The 23,641-nt window shown below is 43.1% G+C and overlaps 1 protein-coding gene across 1 annotated transcript in view; it reads left to right on the top strand.

Annotated features, from left to right (window-relative positions):
• The first annotated feature begins 662 nt into the window (after positions 1-662).
• The window catches only part of SNRNP70 (small nuclear ribonucleoprotein U1 subunit 70), a 47,696-nt gene continuing 24,717 nt past the window's right edge, over positions 663-23,641 (top strand). Inside the window, exons 1-5 of the mRNA XM_086930191.1 lie at positions 663-952; positions 6,797-6,952; positions 11,532-11,594; positions 17,748-17,802; positions 17,928-17,992. Coding sequence (XP_086786317.1) covers positions 6,806-6,952; positions 11,532-11,594; positions 17,748-17,802; positions 17,928-17,992 — 330 coding nt within the window. The 5' untranslated portion in view covers positions 663-952; positions 6,797-6,805. The remainder of the gene's footprint in view (positions 953-6,796; positions 6,953-11,531; positions 11,595-17,747; positions 17,803-17,927; positions 17,993-23,641) is intronic.

Here is a 23,641-nt window from a genome sequence, read left to right as displayed (position 1 = left end):
GGTGTATGGGCTGAGCAGCAGGAAGGCTGCTCCTAGTGTGGGCTCTCTGTACCCTGGAGTTGGATCTTCGTTTGATTACAACAGGATATAACTTCTCTGATTTACTCATCCTAAAGTATCACTTAAAAGTAACCCACATATGCAATGAAATGTAGCACATAAATAAGCACACAAAAAAACAAACTGTAAACTTGGCACAGTGAAAATACGAGCCAACTGAATTTTATAGGGTGTGAAGGACTCAAACCAATTACGAGTTTTAGGGAATAACTTGCCGATTGTTGGTGCTTATGGCACCAAAAACCGCAGCGTCGGGAAAAATCTGGATTTTTTTGCCGATAAATAACCGGTATTTTTCTAGAAACTTATTTTTTGCTCCCCAAAACTCAAAACAATTACGAGTTTTTGGGGGGGAGAATAACTTGCGGATTGTTGGTGCTATTCGCACCAAAACCCTCGTGATCGGACAAAAATCTGGATTTATTTGTCGAAAAATAACCGCAGGTTTAACCTGACGATATTTTTCATGAAACTTATTTTTTGCACCCCAAAAACAACCCTCAACTTACTAAGTAGTCTATTTTCGTTTGTGGACTTACAAGACTGACCGCCCACGGAAACACCCATTGAGTATTAAACCGCGCCCTTCTCAAATAATCTTTCCAGTGCCTGGCTGTGCTTGGGGAGTCTTTCACGCCTGCCTTCTCGAGAACTCTTTTGGATTGCGCAAGACGTCTCTTTCCTGCTCGCGAAAGGACACTGCGTGACGCACGCTCAACTGTAACGTGTCCTTCCGGCGGCGGATGAATTCCAGATCGACGTAGGACTGCGCGCGGCCTGAGGCCTGTCCTTTCTTTCTTGCTGCTGAAGATCCGGAGCGAGAACGCAGCCGGGGCTGGAGCGGAGAAGGCGCTCCGCCTGTTAAGGCCCGTAGTGGAGTCGTCGCCGCTAGGTAAGGAGAGGTACTTGGGGATATACATGCCAGCCTAGAGCTTTGGGGTACGGGGAAAGCCTTAGAGCCTCGGCCCCCCGTGATAGGACAAACGCGGCCTATGCGAGCGTGCAGTGTCGTATTGTAGTCCCCGGATTGCTTCATATCCGGACCCACGCACTAACAAAGAGAGCATGCCGTTGCTATTTGCATTCTTCGCGCTTCTCCCTGATTTGGTTTTTTTAAAGTGGCGCGTTGTAGCGAGTCCCCTTGTACCTCGTTAAAAGAGAAGCCCGGACATCTCCAAAGACGTGTGTCGCCTGTTTGTTCAAGGGTGTTGATATTGTGGGAGGCGAATCGCTGATTCCCGTTTGCAACGCGCGGGGTTTCTACCTAGTGTGCGACTGCACTCTTAGTGCCTCCTCCCTTTCCGGTACATAGTGGCCGTTTCCCCGGTGGGCTGGCTTCTGCCACCCGTCAACAAAACCAATCCGTTTAACGCGCGCACGAATGTTTTTGTTTGGCCACTATGTGAACCCAGTTAATCCGCGATCCATAACTGACAAAAGTTACGCATGGTTTTCCGAGTAGTTTGCCTCATCAGAGGCAGTGTAAATACAATGTGTTCCACTCAATTTGTCCTATGGTCTAGGTTTGGCCATTTGTCGCCCCGCCACGGAAATGCGCATGATGACCACTGCCTCCCTGCCAATAATAGTCGGTTGTATTATTGGCAATCTCGTTATTACGGAACACCGTTGGTCAGATTTACGGACTGGTCTACCACATCCGTCATTCACTGAAACCGCTTTAATCCCTAAATGCATCAGTTCCTCGAGTGGATGTTGAGAAAAGCAAGCATGCCCTCTACGCTCCATTTGCTATTGCATTGCTCCTTAGAAGTGGTTCCTTTGAGTGGCCCTCTGTAAACGATGCAGGCTCTGTGCGAGCCGTGCCCTTTCTCTCATGGGCGACTGGTTTCGTTTGGTTATCAAGCGTTTTTTGTTGAGGTAGTTATACGTGCTCCATTTGCTGTACCTTGTTATCGTACCATCTTTGGTAATGCGCGTGTCATCTATCCCGGATATTAATCTGCATTGTTAACTCTCTTCCCCCCCCCCCTCCCCCCCCCACTCACTTTTGAGAGTTGTACTCTTTGTTGTTAATTCAACTGTCTGCATACAATGGAGTAATAATTAAAAGAAACCAATGGCTGAAAGTTTATTTTTTTTGTCCGTCTAACATTGGGAATCTAATGGGCATTGAATCAGAACATGATAGAACAAACATATCCGCTCAATATAACCCGAGTACAAAAGAGTACCAAACACGGGTAGAAGGAGCAAAAAATGGCAGAATACACTGGGAAGGCACTTCAAAGATCATGGAGAAAATGATTCACAACAGTCTGCGGCATGACTAAGGGACAGGACTTGCACTCCAAAACCTTTTCACTATGATAGGTTATTCTCGTGATTAATCTAAATAACTGGCAACTCTGAAGAGGCATCAATTCAGACCTCGCTGATATGTTATCCCTTTTATAAATGTAACTGTTACGTGCTCACCTTGTGGTCCTTTATTTTATTGGAAACGAGAGTAGGACTTTAACCCATTCCATCTCCACACGCATGCACTTTGACACCCACTTCAAGCCAGGAAGTGAACTTAATTGCCCATCAGTAATAAATTTTTCCAGATTTGTTTACTGTCGTGCCGTTTTAATAAGGTTTGTGTACATTAATGAATGTGCCTCTTGATCAGCAGTTCCCTCTTCTCCCCAGCGCCATTACACGCCAGGCCTAGAAGTTTGCCAAAATGGACACAAATGTGTACTTGTTAACAACAAAAACAAGCATTGGCATTGCCAATAGGTCTAATCTTTGGGACCTTATAAGGAAAGGCGAGACCTATTTGCTATGCCAATGCTTGTTAAATCATTATAACTGACCTGTTTCATGGTATCTACACCTGTTCTGAAAACCACGTGCCATTTTGCTAGCACAAACTTGTCATCTTAAAATAGAAAAGGTGAAAACAAGTGCACTAGCAACTGGAACCAGGTCACAGGACCCGTGAAGTGTAGAGCTGGGAGGCAATGTGCTCTTCCAGGGAAAGCCAAATGTCCTGATGCCCATTTTATTTCGTCCAGGTAATATTTTAGCAAAATCTCTGGGTTAACTATGACCGTTTCAAGGCTTATTTGTTCATGAAATGGTGTCTGGTCAGTAGTGTACACAAGGTGGAGTGAGTAGTTTAAACAACTCTCTAGACAAGAGTGCCAATGATTGTAATTGCTTTTAGCTTTTATATGTTTATTCTTAAGTTACTAATCCATTAATTACAATGAATAGGACGAGCACAACTGGAACATTTGTGGGATATAAAAATAGCTTACTTCTCAAACAAAGTAGCACGTCTGTTACAGCCACCCACGCACCCCCAACATTTTTATAGCACAGCAGGCAGTAAAAGGACACTTCTGCTATTGTAAAACGGCAATTTACTGATGACTTGAACTCAGGCTTTGCCCACTATGTCCCGCTGCGAGCAATTAATGTTGAAGTACAGAACGCAGGCTCATCACCCTCCTGCCCCATCTTCTGTGCATGATAGAAGGAACAACAGATTTACCATCACAAACTAGAAAAATTCACACCGGCAAAGCCCTATCCTGGCTTCTGCCTTCTCTTGGCTCAGGGACTGTTCATATGAACAGAGATCCGAGTAGCTTAGTACTGCCATTCTCCAGCATTGTATCTTTAATAGATTCATATGCTCGTATCTTAGTCCCACAGAAACATAAAATAGAAGTAAACCAATTGGTTTTGGATGAGGCTTCCGCAGTCTAAGGCCAGATATTCTTTCTCTTCGGAAGATACGTCAGAACAACGTGCACCATCACCATGTGGTGCGTATAAACCCCCCACAATTGGAAGTATTGGAATCAAGTAAGACCATCAAAGTGTATGCTACGGAAGCCATAGCTTCAATAAGCAATGTCCTTACATAAGCAAGCTTTTAAAAAAGAAAGTCTGTCAGACTACGCAGTCTTTCTCCTAAAGTGGTAGTCCTCTCCCACAGGATTCTGCCAAATGCTTCATCTACAATATCTTCGTCGAGAGAATCATCAATGCATCTGTCCCTGGCACAGTGGAAATAGTTTCCTGCGTCACTTAAGAGTTCTTCTAAGCCATTGTCGACGAACACCTGAGAGGTCCCCCCAACAGTGTAGGACCCACAAGCCATCTAAACTTCCAATGTCATTTCTGTTTGATGTTGTGCACACTGTCTACACCTACTATAACTATTCTGTCGACCCCATAGATGCCGACAAGACTTCTGCTGACGAACATTACTACTTCACTATGAAGGGGAAAAAACAAACATCTGCCCACGCTCCTCTGCTGTCGTGATCGCCTGCTAAAGAAATAAAATAAAGGCGCAGCTTACCAAACTTTTCCCCCTATACTTTTAGTAAGCAGGTATCATGTTGCCTGTGCCGCGCTGCTTATTAAAAGTATTAAATATTGAACAAGTAGAGTTTGGGGAGTGGGGTGAGGCGGGGCTTGCAGAGAGCACAAAATGAGTTTGGTGAGCGGCGCCATGTAAATAAAGGTGCAGCTCGTTAAACTTAATTTTTTCAATGCTTTGAGTAAGCAGCACAGCATGGTGTATGTGCTGTACTGCTTACTAACCCCTTCCATGCTGATGACGGCCCCCAGCCGTCATGCACTACAGTGCTCGTGTGCTGACGGCTGGGGGCTTTCATAAACCCGCCCACTCGCAATTCTGCCGCACAGGCGCAGAATCGAGGCAGCATGGAAGGGGTTAAAAACATAAAATATAATGGTGCTCCGATACTTCAGAAAGTGCACGAATTTTCGAACTCCCAAGAGTTGGAAAGCCTGCACAGCAGAGAAGAGGCAGGCAGCACTTATCATCGGCTGGCACACTGGGCTCTCCGGAGCAGCCTTGGGCACACTCTAACACAAAACATGCAGCACAACAGAAAAGGAGGGCTGCAAGTGAAAACTTGGTAACATGTTTATTCATGCTAGAGAATGGGGGTGTTGCGGTTTCAATTCGGGCAAAGCCAACTTAGTTTGTCTCCTGGTTCTGCAGCTTAAAACTTAGAAACAGAAAAAACCCGGCCGCAAAATAAAGTAGCAATCCGCTTGAAACGTAGAAACAAAAAAACGCAGCCGCGAAACTTAAAGCATCCAGGAAGTATCCAGCGCCTGCACCTCGCGGCTTGCTCACTCGCGGCCGGGCAGCGCTGCTGAATGCACTCGCTCTGATGAAGTCCTGACGAAATAAATGCATCTGGATGAGCCATACGGAAATGATAAAATGCACTAATTGATTGGAAATCCGCAGATGTCCCAGTCACTATTAACTACAGAGGAACCGATGATGGTCCAATCTCAATAGGCCACTGGACGGCCCAACACTAAGCGCTCCTGCACCCCTAAGTCTTGAAGAAGACCCCAGAATGAGGCTTCAATCAACCCTTAATCCAGGGGTCGAAACGTAGACCGGATTGTACTTACCCTCTCAACATAGGAAGCAACCCATTGATTAATACAGATCCTATGTTAAAGAGTTATATGGAACTAATAAACAAAATTAGTCTGTAAAAGTTGCATTGAATACCACTGTGATTGTAGTAAGGTCACAACATCCTTTACCCAGTCCTCACCTGTACCCAACCACACCCATCCCACCTAACTGTCTCTTTTTCTTGTCACTTTGAGCGCGTTGAAATGTTTACTATGTAGAGAATACATGTGAATTGTACCCACAAGAAAGTTTTCTATACCAACTTAATTGAGACTCACGTCCTCCATTTTCTGCTTGATCCAATGAAGTAATTGGTCTCTTGCTTGTTGTAGTACTTGTGGTACTTATCTGAATAGCATTAAGTACACTATCACCATAATGTTGGAATAAATGTTTTTGTACTGCACAGAAGGAATCTCTAAATAATTTATTAACGTAAAGGTTTCCATGATAAATTCTTGGTTATAATCAATAGACCCTGACCACTGTATACATACCTAGCGAAACTTAAAGCAACCGCACTGTCATGTAGTACTGCGCTGAAAATGAAAATAAGATTGCTTGCTGAGTTATAAAAGAGGACGTGTAACTCCGCCAGTAAACGTTTGAGTCCCTGTGGGCGGGGCCAAAAGTGGACAGGGTGGTAACTAGGAGGGACTAAGAAGCCTCCTTTACAATAGAAAGCTAGCGTTTGGCCTGTAACATGATGCACACAATGGGAAGAGGGGGCGGGACTTCAAGTCCCCGTGCTCAACCGTATTTATTACAAGAAGCCCTCGCATGGCGAGGGCAGCGCTGCTGTCGCCAGACGAGACCCGAAAATAGGCGGGTTTTATTTGCTACAGTATGCTTTGGTTTTGGGCAACCTGGTGATCTAACATTAGTGTTTAACATGCATCCTGTTTAGATCACGTAGTCAAACCCCATTATTAGACGTGTTTTATAATTGGTAATTCGTTTCTAAGATGTTGCAAATGCTTCTAGGTCTTTGGCTTGTAATTTCTCTTCTCTGCAGGCGACTTTTATCTGAGTTGCTGCTTAATGTTAATGTGCTCTAGATACTTTATGTACTCGTCACTGTATCATAATTACACCCTGTTAATGACCGTAACTGGTCCAGTTTGTCCCCCACGGTGCTTAGTCTGCATTTCTTGATGTCTGCCCGCGTTAATTCGTTATTTTGTGAGCCCAAACAGGTGATCTATACAACTGTCACTGATGAGTAGGCAGTTACTTGCTTGCGACGTCAGTGTTCTTGTGGTAATTTTTGTTGTTAAATGAATGCTATTTCTTTTCCAACAGATTTCCACGATGACGCAGTTCCTACCCCCAAATTTGTTGGCTCTTTTCGCACCAAGGGACCCTGTTCCGTACCTGCCGCCTCTGGAGAAATTGCCACACGAAAAACACCACAACCAGCCGTATTGCGGTATTGCGCCTTACATCAGAGAGTTTGAGGTACGAATGTTATAATCGTGCTGCTTATCGCATAAAACAATCTATGCTAGCGGGCCGTTTTTCTACTCGTCAGTTTTCTTTGCTCAGTGACTAGCCTACAGTACAAAATAATGGAATGACTGGTTTTGACACTTGACCTTTCATGAGGTCTTTATTGGGTCACAAAGGGTTTCAAATTCATATTAATTTTGTAACGTTTAAACATTTTTTATATATATTTTTTTTTTACGTGGCCCCTTTTGTCTTGTCCTATAAGTCAGCAACCTTTGCCTCCCCCCTCTCGTACTAAGCTGCCTGTACCTGAGCCATGCACTTTAGGTCTGTTCCACCCCCCCCCCCCCCCCCCCCCCCCCCTCCCACACACACACACACACACACTTACTCCTTGCTCCAGGGTGCCCCGATGTAGTGTAGCCCCTCTTTTGTGTGAAACCATTGTTACTTTACCGTTTGAGCCACAGTGGCATAAATAGCCCAGCTTTGATCAGATGTATAGGCTTTATCCGGAAATGCACATAGCGTGAAGAAAAGTTCTGTTATGTGGAAACGATACTATCCTGCCCCTCACTATGCGTGCAGTTGAGACTCCGCTTATTTCAAATTGCACTCCTTAAGTTAGTGTCTGTTTTACTGGGAAGGAAAAGTCGAGAACCTGTCGCCTCACAGTTCTGCAGTTTGACCGGAAGCCGATGTGAAAAGTTTGTCCTCTGTCTTGCGCACATAGCTGAGAAGAGGAGGGCTGCCAAGTTTGGCCTGTCAAGATATTGGAGTATTAGCATTGTCTGACATCCAGCTGCAAGTGCAGAAGTCTGTTGTCTGGTAGAGCCTGGGCGACCAGGGCTCAAAAAATCCACTCGACCGCTCGCATAGGCGAGCTAAATTTAACGAGGGTGAGCTGTTTTTATTAGTTCCTACTCTCCCTTTCTGGCGAGTAGGAAGACAAACTAACTTTTGTCCTCGGTCTGTGAAAATGGAGCAAATGTGACAAGATAATGTGATTTAAAGGCATTTTTATTGCTCACAAAGTTAATGAGCAATTAAGAGGCCTTCAATCTTATCTTGTCACATTTGCTCCGCTTTCAGAACCGGAGGTCAAGTAGGTTTCAGTTAGGGCGAGGAGATTTTTCAAGGTACTAGTCCTGCAGGACTAGTACCATTTTTTTGGGGGGATTTTCCGAGCCCTGGCGGCGATATTCTGCGAGGTATGCTTTCATAAGGTATGAAATAGGAGCTCCATACATTTCCCGTCTATCTTTTTAATACTGTCCTTTAGAAATCGTTGCTTCTGATCGATGAAAAGGCTTAGTGGTCCCTTCTTGGTGTACTGCCTTGTCTGCATTTGAACCTCCCTAAGGACTGACTTTTTCCTTGTTTTATTACAGATTCTGCTTTATCTTGTCTGTCTTAAACAGTCAACCCCATTCCTATGGAAATTTATTGCTGATTTTAAACTGCGCACTACTTTCCAATGCAGGTCCTCTGGTGACCCATGCCCACCCAAAATTACATATAAAATTTAGCTAATCTCTGATTAGCATATCTAATTTTCCTGTAGGGCAGTAGTAGGTAGTGCAGAAAACATCCACGGCATGGAAAGTTAATTAACCCCACTGGATTGCAAATTATTGTGCCACCCAGTAGTGTGACAAAAAATACCATCAAAATTTTAACCTGCAGCCTGACCTCTCAAAAATAACCATCGACATAGTGAACCCCCTTCACTATGTCTAAAATTGGCTAAAATTAGCACTACCCATTTTACATCTGTCTTTTCAATTGACTCCTGTTAGTGTCCTTTGTAAATTTGGGCTTTTGATTCGTCAATAGGCTTAGTAGTCCCACTTTAGTACTACTATTTAGGTTGAGCCTGGGCAGCACATGCGCTGCTCTTCGGCATGCTGCATTGAAGTGTGGCATACACTCTTTCCCTGTTTCCCTGCCCATCTTTTTAGGTGGCTCCTGTTACTGTCCTTACTTTACATTTGTGAATGGGATTTAGTCCCTCCTTGGTACTGCCTTGTCTGCATTTGTACCTCTCATAAGGACTAGACTTTTTACTTCTTTTAGTACACGTTCTGCTTTATCTTGTCTGTGAGCTCTTTTTTGTTTAATGATCTTACACTAGTCCACCCACAATGTTATTACGTACCTTCAAGACAGCACGCCACCTGCGTTTATATTTTTAATAGTAATGGCTGCGGGTCTGCTTTAACTATAGAGACCGCCTGATTTAATTTGCGGGACTGTCCACTTTATAGGGGCTTTGCTTATTTAGTTAATTTGCCATCACAGTCCGCTTTAACTTTGGTGACCGCGCTACAGTACCTTTTGTTTATTTTGCACTTTCACTTTAATGTTGGCTGCGCCCCTTTCTTTAGACGCTGCTCACTGTAACCTGAATAAGGCGAGCAGCGTCTAAAAGGGACATGGCCACCATTCAAGTGGTCTTGCATTTGCAAGGGTTTAAGCTACAGGGGTGTGGAATTTAATAAGATATCTACTTGTCCATGGGGCAGGTTGCTTCATAAATCTACTTGTCCTATAAATAAATCCACATGTCCCTTTGGTTCCATGTAGTGCAGCGACAAATTATGGCATTATATAAGAGCTCTGATATAGTCTCTCCTGATTATGCCAGGGCTCCTACCATGGTAGTGTTTGAATACTTGCAGTCCCCTCATGTTGCCACGTTTCCGCAGATCTACATATTGGGGCGGAAGGTAGTGGTAAGCAATAGTTCCAGGGTTAGAATGCCATTTTGAGTCTGTGCAAACCTACTAACGTGCATGTTTTAAGGGTTTTCAACAACTCTCTAATCTTTTCCCATACTGACAAATGTTGGAGTTGGAAAAAAGTGGTTGGAGGGAAAGTGAACTTCAAATACTTAGATTTTCACATGAGCAAATGTACACATGCATATTTGCTCATGCTAACATGCAGTTCACAAATATTTTCTAGGAGTACTTTTTCTTGATCGATCTACTTCTGTAAATTTTTGGTAATTCACGAAAGCCATATAGCTGCACTTAATGAAAGGACATATACCATGGGTGCCCTTTTGAGACTTTCTTTAATAATTGGGCCCCTAATTTGGTCTGGTGTTGACCATGACCGTTATCTTTTATTAAGTCCGTCTCTCTCTCTGTATTGGCTGGCTTCACTGTGAGTGACAGCATTCTGCTTTTTCAGATGGAGCATGTTGGCACACAAAGTAAGTTTGTTCAGTGCGAGTAACTAACCAAAAACAATTTTTGCTTTTGCCAATGTTTGTTATAATGGTGAGGGCCGGGCAGCTCCCACACCAATAAAGGTTTACAAAAACCATGCCAAAACAAGTCACACATTGACAAAACTGAAAAGCTGCCCACCAATTTCAGACCCACTGGCTTGTTTGTGTTTCCCATAATCTTATTGGAACTGGTTACACTGATTCTCCATTATGAATATTTTTGGGGAATACTAGCATGCATCAAAAACATGTTACTAAATGATGCTGCAAATAAATGGTACCAGACATTTTACAGTAGTTTAGCAAAATGTTTTTTTCCTGCTTTCATTTTCTTTAAAGAACATTTTATTTTGAAATCAAAGTATCATCAATCTTGCTTTCAAGCTTCTTCAAGTATTTGCATCAAATCAGAAAGCATCCTGGGAGGATTATGCATAGTCTAATATTGCTAAACCTTAAAAACGTGTGTGCACGTTTTTATACTGGAAGCTGTCAGTAGTGCAGCTGGTGCTTACAAGATTTACTTTGAAAGCTCACCCAAAGGTTTTCAACTAATGAACCATAAATACAAGTTTGAACAGCATAAACATATGGACAAAAAGATTACCTTACTGCAGACTGTGCCCTTCCCTGATCCATAATATGGTACTGCAAACTGGCTGCTAAAGGGTTTGCGCTGCAGGGGTGGGCCTACTTGTCCCAAGGACAAAATACACATGAAAACTTGTTGCCCTTGACCCCAAACAATATGTCCTGGGCGTCGGGCTATAGGAATTTCACATCCCTGAAGCTATTGGCATTATACTTATTTCTGGTTTTAAAAGCGCTTAAGTAAAAGGCTTTGTCATTTACAATGCCGATAGCTTAAACTCTTGCAAAGGCAATATGAACCCAACTGCTACATGTACTTTATGGTACCACTTTTTCTAATTTGGGCGCGTGACTTGGTTCCTGCAATTTTCTCTCCTTTCAACGCGAGGCACGTTCAGAACAATGTATCAACATAGTGAAACAGTAACATGTACCTCTCTTGATATGAAGCTGGGATATATATATATAGATATATATATATACACGTAGCCAGGCCAGGTGCTAACTTGAAAAAAAAACACAAAGTTAAAACGTTTGAAGACACATGACAGGCATGGTCCATAATATGAAAATGCTGATTCATACAAACATGTTTGGTCTAACTTCTTCTGAGACTTCTGAAACACATTGTTAGTTTTATCCTTCAAAAATACTTAGTACATGCTGTTTTGAATATGGTTTTTACTCTGTGGTGCTAATTTCAAATTCGGTCCAAATGTCACCCTTATAAAATTTCTTAATGTGCCTATTCATTTACAGGATCCTCGCGATGCCCCCCCACCGACCCGAGCAGAGACCAGGGAGGAGCGAATGGAGAGAAAGGTAAGAGTAAAGTCAAAGAAAAGCATTCACAAAGGGTTCATGTTGCAATTCTTTTTAGGTTCAAAAAGAATTTTATTTAAGAATATAGGTGTGTCATTGTACAATAAATGCGATTAAGCAACGAACAGTGAGCAACAATATTACACTACAAATGGATTCCAGCATACATATTTGAATAAAAACAAGGAATAATAATGTCCACATTAGAAAAACAGGAAAAATATAATAGATAAGTTTCAAAAGAAATAAGGAAGTTAAAGGAACTATGGAGGTTTAAGTACTTCTTGTTGAGAGGGTTTCGGTGAAGTGTTTTTTGGCACAAGTGTCAAAAAAGGTCGTAACTGGTAGCCATAGCTGAAGTCTTTTGAGGGCGGTAGATGAAGGTAGATTAGAGAATGGTGTCCAGTCTGTGATTGTGACACACATCATACCACCAGGCCTTTTATGAAATTTTCTTAGTTTTTCCAATTTCTTGTTATTTGTTGAAAGTCAACAGCCATTATTAGATCTATTATTTTAAAATTAGTTGCATGGTTATCCCAAACTGAAGAAAAGCTGCCTAAGAAAATGTGTCAGAGCGAACAGGAATTGTGTAGAAAAAATTACGTTAATTTGAAGCCAGACCTGTTTCCCTAATTTATATACTAACGTGCATGAGAGCAATAGATAGGAATAGATCTGCATTTGGAGAGGAACATGTCAAGCAGATATCCAGAGTATTGAGGAATCTTTTATGTTAAAGTTGTGGAGATAACGGAAGTCTATTATACACATAAAACAGTGTTTTCGCTAAGCTAGCTAATCTGGAAGATTTACGTATTTTAGACCATAAATTATTCCACAGAATAAGAGACCATTCCGCGTTGAAATCTTTTTCCCACACTAATTCAGTATTTGTTTTCTGTCTCAAAGTGCTGGTGATTTGCAAAAAATAGTATAATTTAGAAACCTTGGGCGGAGTGTGTAGTAGGTCGGCGAGGTATTTGTGTATGAGTTGTTGGAAAACGATGTATGAACATCAAGAACAGCTTTACGAAGACACTGAAATTTAGAAAGGAAGGAGTTCGGTAAGGCATATAACTGTTTGAGGGAGGAAAATTTAATAAATTCTTCATTTGAGAACAACTGATGGATCCAGAATATACCTCGTTGTCTCCAGGATTTCCAGTAAAAAGGTCTATTACATATTGGGAACATTTTATTATGCCATATGGGTGAAGTCAGAAAGTAGGGGAAATATAGCCTTCAGTAATTTTGAGGTAGAGTGTTTGGGGTTTGTGAGAGGTATTCTTGAAATGAAAAAGGAGAAAGGAACGAGAGCACTACTGACGTCCAAAGTGGGGAATCCCCCGCAGAGTCAAGCAGCCAGTATGAAGCCTGTCGCAAACTAAAAGCTTTGTGATAGGCAATAAAGCTCGGAAAATGAACTCCACCTTCAGCTTTAGGCCGTAATAACTTTGAGATAGGAGGATAACACTGAATTAATGGGCTTAAATAATTTAGTAGATATGGAGACAGGGATTTTAGATATGGTATGTAATACTATGGGGGAAAGCATCATCTTAATAGTATCTAGGCGACCCCACCAGGAAAGATATAGAGGGTGCCATTTATTAGTGAGGTCTGAGTTTTTGGAGGCAATGCGTAACGTAACTGTCTCCTTTATTGTCGGCGTAAAAATTGAAGCCTAAATATTTGATAGGTTGATATCCATGTAAAGTTATTTGAGATGGTCAGCTTTAAAGGTATACTTAGTCAAAGGCAATATTTCGCATTTATCACTATTCAATGTATAGCCTGATATCAATGAAAATGAATGGACTTTGTCCAAAAAGGCTGGGATCCACTCAGTAGGATTTTAGATAAAAAGCAAAATATCAACCGCATATGCTGCAAGGTTGACATTAGTTGTAGTGGTCTGAAAACCATGTATGTGCAGATTTTGACGAATTCTTGAAAGGAAAGGTTCAAGGGCCAAATTCAAAAGGGGGTGGGGCATCCCTGACTCGCCCTTCTTCCAAGGTCGAAGAAAGAGGAAATTGGCACACACAGCAGCACGAGGATTCGAATATAGTAGGGAAATTAAAGAAATGAAATGAGGACCAAATCCAAACGATTTGAGTGTAAAATAATTATCGCCATTCTACTCTGTCAAATGCTTTTTTTAACATCAAGTGCTATTGCTGCAAGGGAGTGTTTCAAATACATACTCTTGGATAAAATATTGAAGAAAAGTCTGGTGTTGTCTTGTATAATACGACCTTTCACAAATCCAGACTGTTCCTTGCCTAATGTCTTGGAGATAGGAGTCCAAACAAAGGGCCAAGGACTTGGAAAACATATTCTAATCAATGTTAACAAGTAAAATGGGTCCGGAATTCTTATTTCGGATCTTTCCCTTTCTTAGGGCATCTAAAAAGGTACCACCAGACTTCCCTAATGATTGAAAAGACTCAATTAAAAAGTGTAATTTGGGCATTAATTGGAGAAATGAAAACTCAACAGTAAACCCATCTGGTCCAGGAGCCCTGTCTTTTTTTCAAATGTTGCAGTTTAGCTAAGAGTTCTTGTTGCAAAATCGAATTTTCCAGTAATAAGTCAGCAGAAGACTGTTGGGGTTGTTGAACTGTGAAAGTGAATGGTCTGTGGAGTTCGTTTCGGATGAATATAGCAGTTTATAAAATAGAGCAAATTCATCTAAAATCTGAGTCCTTAAACTTTTTTAAGACCGAAGCATCATGAAAAATAGCATCAATACTCACCTTCTGTTTCGTTTTTAAATAATTCGCTGAGTTTTCCTGCCTTATTTCTTCCACCATAAAATTTTGCGCTAGATTTTAATAAATATAGAGAAGCATTATCTGTTGATTCCTTGTTAAACTGTAACTTTGCTTTCACAAGGGTAGTAAGAACATTTTTGGAATTAGAGGTGTAAAAAGAATGCTCCAGTTTCGTAATGTCTTGGAACAAAGAACGGTTACGATTGCGAGCAATAGTACGCTTCTTTGACACATAAGAAATAATAAAATCCCTAGCTGAGGCTTTAATAGCATCCCAAATAGTTGAAAAGGGTAGGGAATCAGTGTGATTAAGGAAAAAGTATTCATTAAAAAAGGGTTTGAATGAAGAGGAAAACTCTGGGTCCAACAGCAAAGTATTGTTAAAATGCCATCTTCTGGGAATATTAGGTTTGGGTAAAATGTCAACATCAATCAGAACAGGGTGTGATCAGATAATAAAATAGGGCCTATCTCCGCATGTGTAAGTGCTTGTGATATATTATGTGATACAAAAAAGTTGTAACTGGGAATGATGCGCTGGGGAATAAAATGTATTTTCCCTTATAGTAGGGTAACATAATCTCCAGGCATCCAAAAGTTTATGTTGTGTAATCGTATGAATAAAGGATTTATGCTGTTTGTTAGGGATAAAAGATACTTTAAAATTCCGATCTATAGAATGATCAAAAACCTGTTTACAATCTCCCGCCAAAATAAAATTGTCTTCCATGTGAAGTTAGCTGTTTGGCCACTGAGTGCCAAAAGGAGGCGTCCCACCCTTTGGGGCATAAACAATGAAAATAGACTGGAGCTTCCTTAAGCATAAATTTTACATTAAGCCATCTGTATCAGTCTTGTGAGATGAGCTTAAAGTTAAGGGATCTACGACACAACATCATAACTCCATTACGTTTACCATCTCCACTGGAATAAAATAATTCTCCCACCCAACCCTTTTTTAAATTTTAATGACTCATCTGTGAGATGGGTCTCTTGCAGGAATACTATTCAGCATTTAACTTAGCCAAATGAGCGAGTACTCTCCCTTTTAATAGGAGAATTGAGACCTCTAACAGTCCATGAAAGTAACTTTAACGACATGGCAAATTCTGAGAAGTAAGAGATATCAAAAGCTGCCAAAAAATGTGTATTACAAAAAAGAATAAGAAAAGTATGGTAAAGTAGGAAAAAACAATATAAATAATCTAGAAGAGACAAATAGGAAGGAATTATCAATCACACCTAAATAGTAAAGAAGAATTTGATAGGTAGGATTAGTAAAGTAGAGAGAGAGAAAGTCAAAACGACGAGTTAGAAGAAGAGAATGAAAAAAGAACTGAGATGTGTTAAAAATGAAGAATAGAAGCTGGAAAATTTTAAGATGTATAACCGAATTAAAGCGATAATACGAAAAAAGAGCAATGAAAAGTATCACAAAGAAAAAGAATATCATTGACGCCTGAGAAGAAAGGAGAAGTAGATAGGAAAGAACAAAAATAGAATAGGAATGTAGGAGAATGGCATACCTACATAAGGAGAAACCAAATAGGGAGGGGGTGGAGCCACATGGAATGGACAACACATCCGGGGTCAGCAAAACGAAAAAGGGCCCTAATTTCTTCCAATCCCAGTTCCATGGACACTGGCGAGATTAATTTAGGCGGTGATGGGGGGGGGTCTTTTTTTAGTCGTTTAGTGTTAGATTTCCCTGAGGCCATAGGAGAGGGCTCCATTGCTACCTCTGAGCCTTGAGGAGAGGATGCCGGAGAATTTTCAAGCTTGGAGAACGCAGAAAAAATCCTGGAATTCTTTATAAAAATGTGCTTTGGCATAAAAAGTGAAGGTGGCGCACCGTATTGCCCACAAAGCACTTTAACCCCTTCCATGCTGATGACGAACCCCAGCCGTCATGCACTACGGTGCTCGTGTGCTGATGACGGCTGGGGTTCGTCACGGCCCGCCCCTGTTCGTGTTGTTTACCGCACACCAGGGGAATCGCGGCCGCATGGAAGGGGTTAAACACAATTCGTAATAATGTGAGCGCAGAGTCGGGTATGATGGATTAAAGACCACACAATAAGAGAGGTAAGTTCATGAGGAGAAGTCAATACCCTGACATGTCTATGCCTTTGATATTAGCTGGAAAGACTTTTATAGTGAAGATCACAACCGTTGAGCAAGTTAAGTGCTCTTTTCAAAGCAATTATGTGGTAAAAGTAAACTGCAACCTGAGGACTTGCTGTGAGGAAAGGATGAGAGCGCAAAATGGCCGTTACGTAGGTTGCAATGAGAGAGCTGAAACTAGGATCAAAGTACACAGCTCCTCGAAGTTCTTTAAAATCCTTAATTGGGAGCAGCTAAATAATGATTCTTGCAATCCAAAAGCGTGGTAGGTGACATTTGTGAAAGATTCAGCATCGTCGTGAGGAAACGCGCGATAAAATCAAAACGGCGGCCACGGTGTGAACAGAGCTGCAAAGGCGCTCATTGTAGGAAATTAAGGTGCTTATCTGTAACAGCCGAGTTCGTCGAAGGTCCCAAAGCATGCCCTGAGTCCGGGTCTTCCAGGTGAGCCGCTGAGCTTCACCCGTGTGCCTCCATTCGCCTCGGGCGCCAAGACATCCCCCCTGTTGCATTTTTGAAACCGTGTGTAATATATGTTCTGGTTACTCCCTCTGTAATGATAAATGGAGGACCAGAAGCACAGGTTAGCTTATTACTTTTTAATGCCGAGTATCTGTGGCTTCGCGTTCTTTTTGAACATTTTTCTGGTTTCCTTTCTCTTGTGTTATTTATCTTGCTCCAGTGGTTGATTGTTTATCGCAGCTCCTTTTGCCGTTCACTGGTTCAGGGACGTCTGATAACACATGCCCTACTGATCTTGAACCTTTTCAACATACCTTTCTTGTCTGACACAGTATTTACCTTTTAAGCACTAGTGCCAGTTCTGACCAGACATTTAACACCAGCTTTTATTTAGTACACTGCCTGTTCAGTGTGGAGACGTGAATATCCGGGTATATATTGGGCACAGGCAGCCGGTAACCGATTTAATGTTTTGTTTAGCATGTTTTTGCATCTGCCAAAAATGGGGTCTTGATTATCTTGTACAGTTTCAGCAGACAGGGCCGACTTTTCATGTAGCCTAAGTTACTATGCGTTTCTGCTAGGGGAGTTTGTTTACTAGATTCATGTGCACTGAAGACTTTTTTTTAAAGCATTAAGCATGCAGAAAACTACAAATTATTCTACACGGTACAGCTCACTAGGAGCTCCTGTGCAAACCATAATTTTTTTTTGAGTGGATGATGAATTGTGAGAAAGTTGAATGAGCATTGCAATTACTATTTACTCTTATTTCTGTTCTTTATAGAGACGAGAGAAAATTGAACGAAGGCAGCAAGATGTGGAGAATGAACTTAAAATATGTAAGTGCACTGTGCTGCCCACAAATGATTGGGTGGGTGAGTCTGAAATTCTCAATAGATCAAGGGTTTTGTAGTGTTCTTTCCTGCCTTTCAAAGTATTAACATGTACTATTTCTCTATCTCAGGGGATCCTCACAATGACCCGAATGCACTGGGAGATGCTTTCCGGACCCTTTTTGTTGCTAGAGTTGTAAGTCTGAGCTGCTTCAAATTCAGCCTTGAAAAATGTCTTCTAGAGAAATGCCAGTTTACTCTTTTGGCTGCTTTCTTTCCTGGGTGCCTCCTTTTCTTTCCCTGTTTCAGCAGGTGTAATTGACTTTATCTCTAGAATTTAAAGATGCAGCGGTGTTGTGCGGCTCAAAATAGCGCACTGTGGTGGCAATTTTGAAAGCATTATTTCACATGACCTGTCACATTGCGTCACTCACGGTGCTACTATCATGATAGTATAACATACTTTAGTTGGTGTTGCTAAAACCAGCACTTTTTAGTAGGTTGTCACGTTGCCAAAGCCAATATCCGCTGCGAAAAATCATTGGTAAAGCGGACAGTTTGGTTTTCTTAATTTGTTTTTACCAGACCTGTGTAGTTACAGCTTTTAGTAATAAAAGTTCATATCCAAGATGGTTTGGTTGCTGGAGGTGCATCAAATTACAAGAATTGCTGCACAAATTAAGGAGAGCTGTTTCCTGCAGTCAGCAGCCTAACTGATTCTGCACCCCTCCCCCATACAGTCTCATCAGGTAGAATGCAAATGTGCATGAGCTGGGAATAAGAGTGCATCCTAACCTCATGCGCGCTAGCGGAATTCCGCTCCTGCGCTGAGATTTTTGAAAACGCATGTTACGTGACGAGCTGGGCTCGTCCTCAGCGTGCGAGGAGGCTACGCCATGACGAGCCCAGCTCGTCATCAGCGTGGAAGGGGTTAAGGTCCCCCACCCCTGCATCACCACTAACATGTAAAACTTGGGTAGTCTCTGATTGGCAGGTCTAATTTTTCTGGAGGACAGTAGTATGTAGTGCAGAAATACATCCATGGCATGCAACACTTATTGTGCCACCCGGGAGTGTGACAAAGGGAGACCTGACTTCATACCTACCAATAAATACTAACTACCAAAAATTTAACCTGCAGCCTGACCTCTCAAAAATATCAATTGACATTGTGAACCCCCTTTTTTTAGGTTGACGTGCTGTATTCAAGTATGGAGTAAAATTAGCACTGCCCATTATACACCTGTCTTAATTGACTCCTGTTGGTGTCCTTTGGAAATGGGAGCTTTTGATTTGTCAATAGGCTTAGTAGGTCGAGCCTGGGCATCGCATGCGCTGTGTGCGGCATACTGCATTTAAGTATGGCATATACTCTTTCCCCCATTTCCTCACCCATTTGTTTTGGTGGCTCCTGTTACTGTATGGTTGCTTTACATTTGTGAATGGGATTTAGTCCCTCCTTGGTACTGCCTTATCTGCATTTGTTATCTCCCATAATAACCGGACCTTTAACTGGTGGTGTTACACTGTATGCTCAGTTCAGAGGTATGCGTAGAGAGACACAATCACGGAAATCAGCAGGCAGAGGTAACAACCAGCCAGTATCCTCACACCAAACCTTTAAACAAGGTTACCAAGGAGAGCAACGGGGTCAACATGGTTGGCGATATCCGCACTGAAGGCAATCCTTTTGAGGGAGCACTCAAGGAAGAGGCCAACAGCAAAGAGGGGGACAGCAACTCCCCTCTAAGTGACTGCACTGCAAGTTTTGCGCACACAAGACCTCAGATGGCACAACAACAAGTAAACCTAGTACAAATAACATGTCCCAAAGAACAAACAATCCCTCCAACATCAGTAACACCAGTGGAGGCAGAATAGGAAACTTCTTCCAGGAGTGGAAAAAGATTACATTCGACAGATGGATATTCAACATGATACGGATCCTGCATAGAACTGGCAAAGCAATCTCCATGCAAAAGACCAAAGAACAAGGTTCATTTAGCAAGAGAGCTGTCTCATTTGCTCGAAGAAGCACAAGAGCTTCTAAACTAAAGGGCAATAGACGGTACCTTACAAGAAAAGGAACAAGGGCGTGTATTCTACGTACTTGTCATATAAAAGATGGATGAAACATTAAGACCTATACTAGACTTAAGGTTCTTAGACAAGTTCATAAAGACTCCAATTCAAAATGACTTCCTTACAAGATGTAATACCTCAAAATATGGGTAGGGGACTACATGGCAACTATAGACCTAAAGGATGCATACTTGCACATCCCCATGAACAGCAGGCACAAGAGCCTACTCAGATTTGTGATCAAGACGCACTACCGATTTGCGGTGCTAGCATTCGAACTGAAGTCAGCACCAATGCCTAGCAGCAGTAGCGGCCGACCTAAGAAGGCAGGGGATCCACGTTTATCCATACCTAGACTGGTTAGTAAGAGCAAACGCATACAATCTTGGCAAACACATACAGAGTCCTACGGACATTGGTCCAGCTCGGTTTATCAATACATTAGGAAAAATCATCAATATAACAAGCAAAGATACTCCATGGGGCAGAGATCAACACAACACTAGGGAAGGTGTTTCCAAGCACAAAGAACAAAAGCAATACTGAAGGAGACACATCTATACCCCAATGGGGCAAGCTCTGACCGGGAGGACAGTGGGCAAACTGCTGGGGTTGATGGCTTAATGCATCCATCTAGTCCCAAACATTTGTCTACACATGAGACCATTCCAGGAATGGATTCCGCAACATTAGTCTGTCAAAAGGGAGTTGGGAGGATCTAGTGGTTGTCACACAAACGGTTCATCAAGAGATGGCATGGTGGAACAAGAAGAACAAAACATAGGGGGGAGACACAACCAACTCCTAACAGTGACCATTACAACAGATGTTTCCCACGTATGGTGGGGAGCGCACATGAACAACCTCCAATAAGGGGAATATGGACACAACGGGATAAGATAAAACACGTCAACTTCCTGGAGTTAAAGACCGTGTTCGAGGCATGTGGGCTGCTGAATTCATATCTGTGCATAGATCGCCGCCTAGTGTTGGGTCCGAATGATTGCACATTGTTGTCCTGGAAGAGTCTTCGAAGTATCACGAGATAGGTGGCTCCTCCCCTGTACTACAGTGCGCATGGGCATCCTCTCCATCTTCAGATTGTTTTTTTCCGCCATTGGGTTCGGATGTACTTTCTTGACTCAAGTTCGGAATCAATATAAAACACTTTTCAAAAGGCCTTCGGGGCGTCTGTATTCTCTCTTTCGGTGCCTGTACTTGATCCAGTTCTTCGGACAGGACGTCGAAGGCAGTTTGCCTTTTCGACACCAAAGGCCCCAACAACGACTGACGATTGAACTGAGCCCGTTCAAGAGATGCTCTGTCTGCAACTCCAAATACCCTCAATAAATGTTTATCTCCGGACCACGACGAGGCCAGCTGTATGGCCTGTTCCAAGTTCCGGTCAAAGAAGACACTTCGACGCGCCGCACGACAGTCGGCGCAGAAAACGGCGCCTGACCCGGATAACATCTTCGAGGCCGATGAAGGAGTCGATGAACAGGGTCCTGACCAGCAGTCGGACCCTGAGCAAGACTCTACTTCGATGTGTGGACGAAGAAGACTACGTCCATGAAGAAGACTTCGTCGAGGTAGGAGACGATGCATAGGCCATCGGAGCAGTCTATGACGACTCAAGCGATGACCAGGGCCTACCCGCAATCGCGGGGCCCAATACTGACGCTGTACTCTCTACGGCTCAGGTCGAGGCATCGCCGGAAGGCCTTAGCCAAGATCTTAACCCACATTCTATAGCCCCGTGTCAAGGCCCGGCTAAGAATACTTCTAAGGAGCCATCGGTCGATCCACCAAAATGGAAACCGAAACCGACAGATGCAAAACCGAAACTGCTGAAGTCAGTCCTCGGATCGATGGCCTCGGATTCGTTGGCTCCGATTAAGTCTAAAAGTGTCATCGACCCTTCGGGGTCACAAAGGGGCGCGTCAGCCCGAAGAGCAGGGCGCCGAAGCCTGTCTCTACGGTCAAGCACGTCGCTTTGACTTTGTCGGCATCTAAACATGGCGACACTGGCAAGGGACTCGAGGCTAAAAAGACTGTCGATCCGAAGCTTACAGCCTCCCAGCCAATGTTAAGCAAGGCCTTCGAGTCGAAGAACAAACCCGACCCGAAAGAGCATATCGTGTCGAAGCAAAAGACTGTGCCTGCTGCGCACCAGGAGCTAGAGTCGACGCAAGGCCGCAAGCAAGCTGGTGATCCGACGAAGTCAGTCGGATCGAAGACAAAGCCACCCTCAAAAAAGGTCTGTTCGTCTACAGTGCTTCCTCCACCAATTAAATACGGACTGCCCCGACCGCTCGACCCAAAGCGTTCGAGCCACAGAAGAGCACCGAGACGTCCAAGAAGGTGTTGGTACTTTCCAGGTTTCAGTCCATTCAGGAGGAGGTGGTGTTCCAGGCACCCTCATAGGACAATCAGTCGAAGCTGTTCATCGACTCGGATTCTGGCAGACTCACCATTCACAAACGGAAAATCGCTCCAGAACATCCTTTGGAGTCATACAAAATCCCTCACAAAAGGAAAAAGGATTCTGCCACCTCACCTGTTCTCTTTGAACCCGTGGAGTCATATGCACAACACTATGCCAATTCTCCCACACGCACCAATGAGGATGTGGGGGAGGGATACAATGAGGATGAATTTACTTATCCTGCTGACACAGATCAGGAGGAACCTCAACCCTGGATTGACCCTGATGTGCCACACACCACGCCTGATACTCGGTCCTATACTGTCAAGACCTCGTCTACTGAAGACATGGCGGCGTTTAATGCATTGATTGAAAGGGCAGCCAATAAACATGACGTGGAAATGCACGCTGACACAGTGGAGGAAGACTTTCTGTTTGATACTTTCTCAACCTCAGAAAGATCAGTAAAGACATTGCCTATGCTAAACATGCTGCTGACATTTTCAAGGAAACCGCAAGGGTTGTAAACCCAAGGATTGAAAGAAAATACCGGCCTGCGCCTGTGGACCCTACGTACATTAAAGGCCAGCTCCCATTGGACTCCCTAGTGGTGGCTAATGCTCGCAAGAGAGCAAACTCTCAAACAAGTGCTGATGCTCCTCCTCCGGACAAAGAATCCAGTCTTGGAAGCTTCTGGCAAATGTGTAGCGGCTCAAGCGGCTAATATTTGGAGGATCTCAAATACACAGGCCCTATTAGCCAGATATGATAGGGCTCACTACGACACGTTAGAGCAGCTACTAAAACACCTGCCTGATGTTTATAAGGAGGGAGCAGAAATGCTGATACTGGAAGGAAAGTTGATTTCAAATGCATCCATCAAGTGTGCACTCGACACTGCAGCTAGGGCCATCAACACTAGTGTAATGCTGAGACGGCATGCCTGGCTCCGCATCTCTGGTTTTAAACCAGAGATCCAAACAACTTTGCTCAATCAGCCAGTTAACGCTGACTTTCGTTTTGGTCCTGATGTAGACACGACACTTGAAAAGATAAAAAAAAGACAGACGGCAAAATCCATGGGGGCTCTGCAGTCACAACAGTTCAGGGGCGGTTCCTTTCGTCGCTCCGGTAACAGGGGAGCCTCTAGAGGTCAAGCATTGCAGCAAGCCCAATACAACCTGGGGAGCAAGCAAACCACCTATAACAAGAATAACAGGGGTGGATATCGTGGGAACAGCACCAAAGGCAGAGGACATGGAAATAATAATGCCAGATCCTCCGCCACCAATAAACAGTGACGCCTTGTCACTGCCCCCAGACCACATAACACCG

Source organism: Lissotriton vulgaris, chromosome 7, assembly GCF_964263255.1.
Source record: "Lissotriton vulgaris chromosome 7, aLisVul1.2, whole genome shotgun sequence".
Lineage (NCBI taxonomy): Eukaryota > Metazoa > Chordata > Amphibia > Caudata > Salamandridae > Lissotriton > Lissotriton vulgaris.
This window is presented reverse-complemented; position numbering and strand designations above follow the sequence as displayed.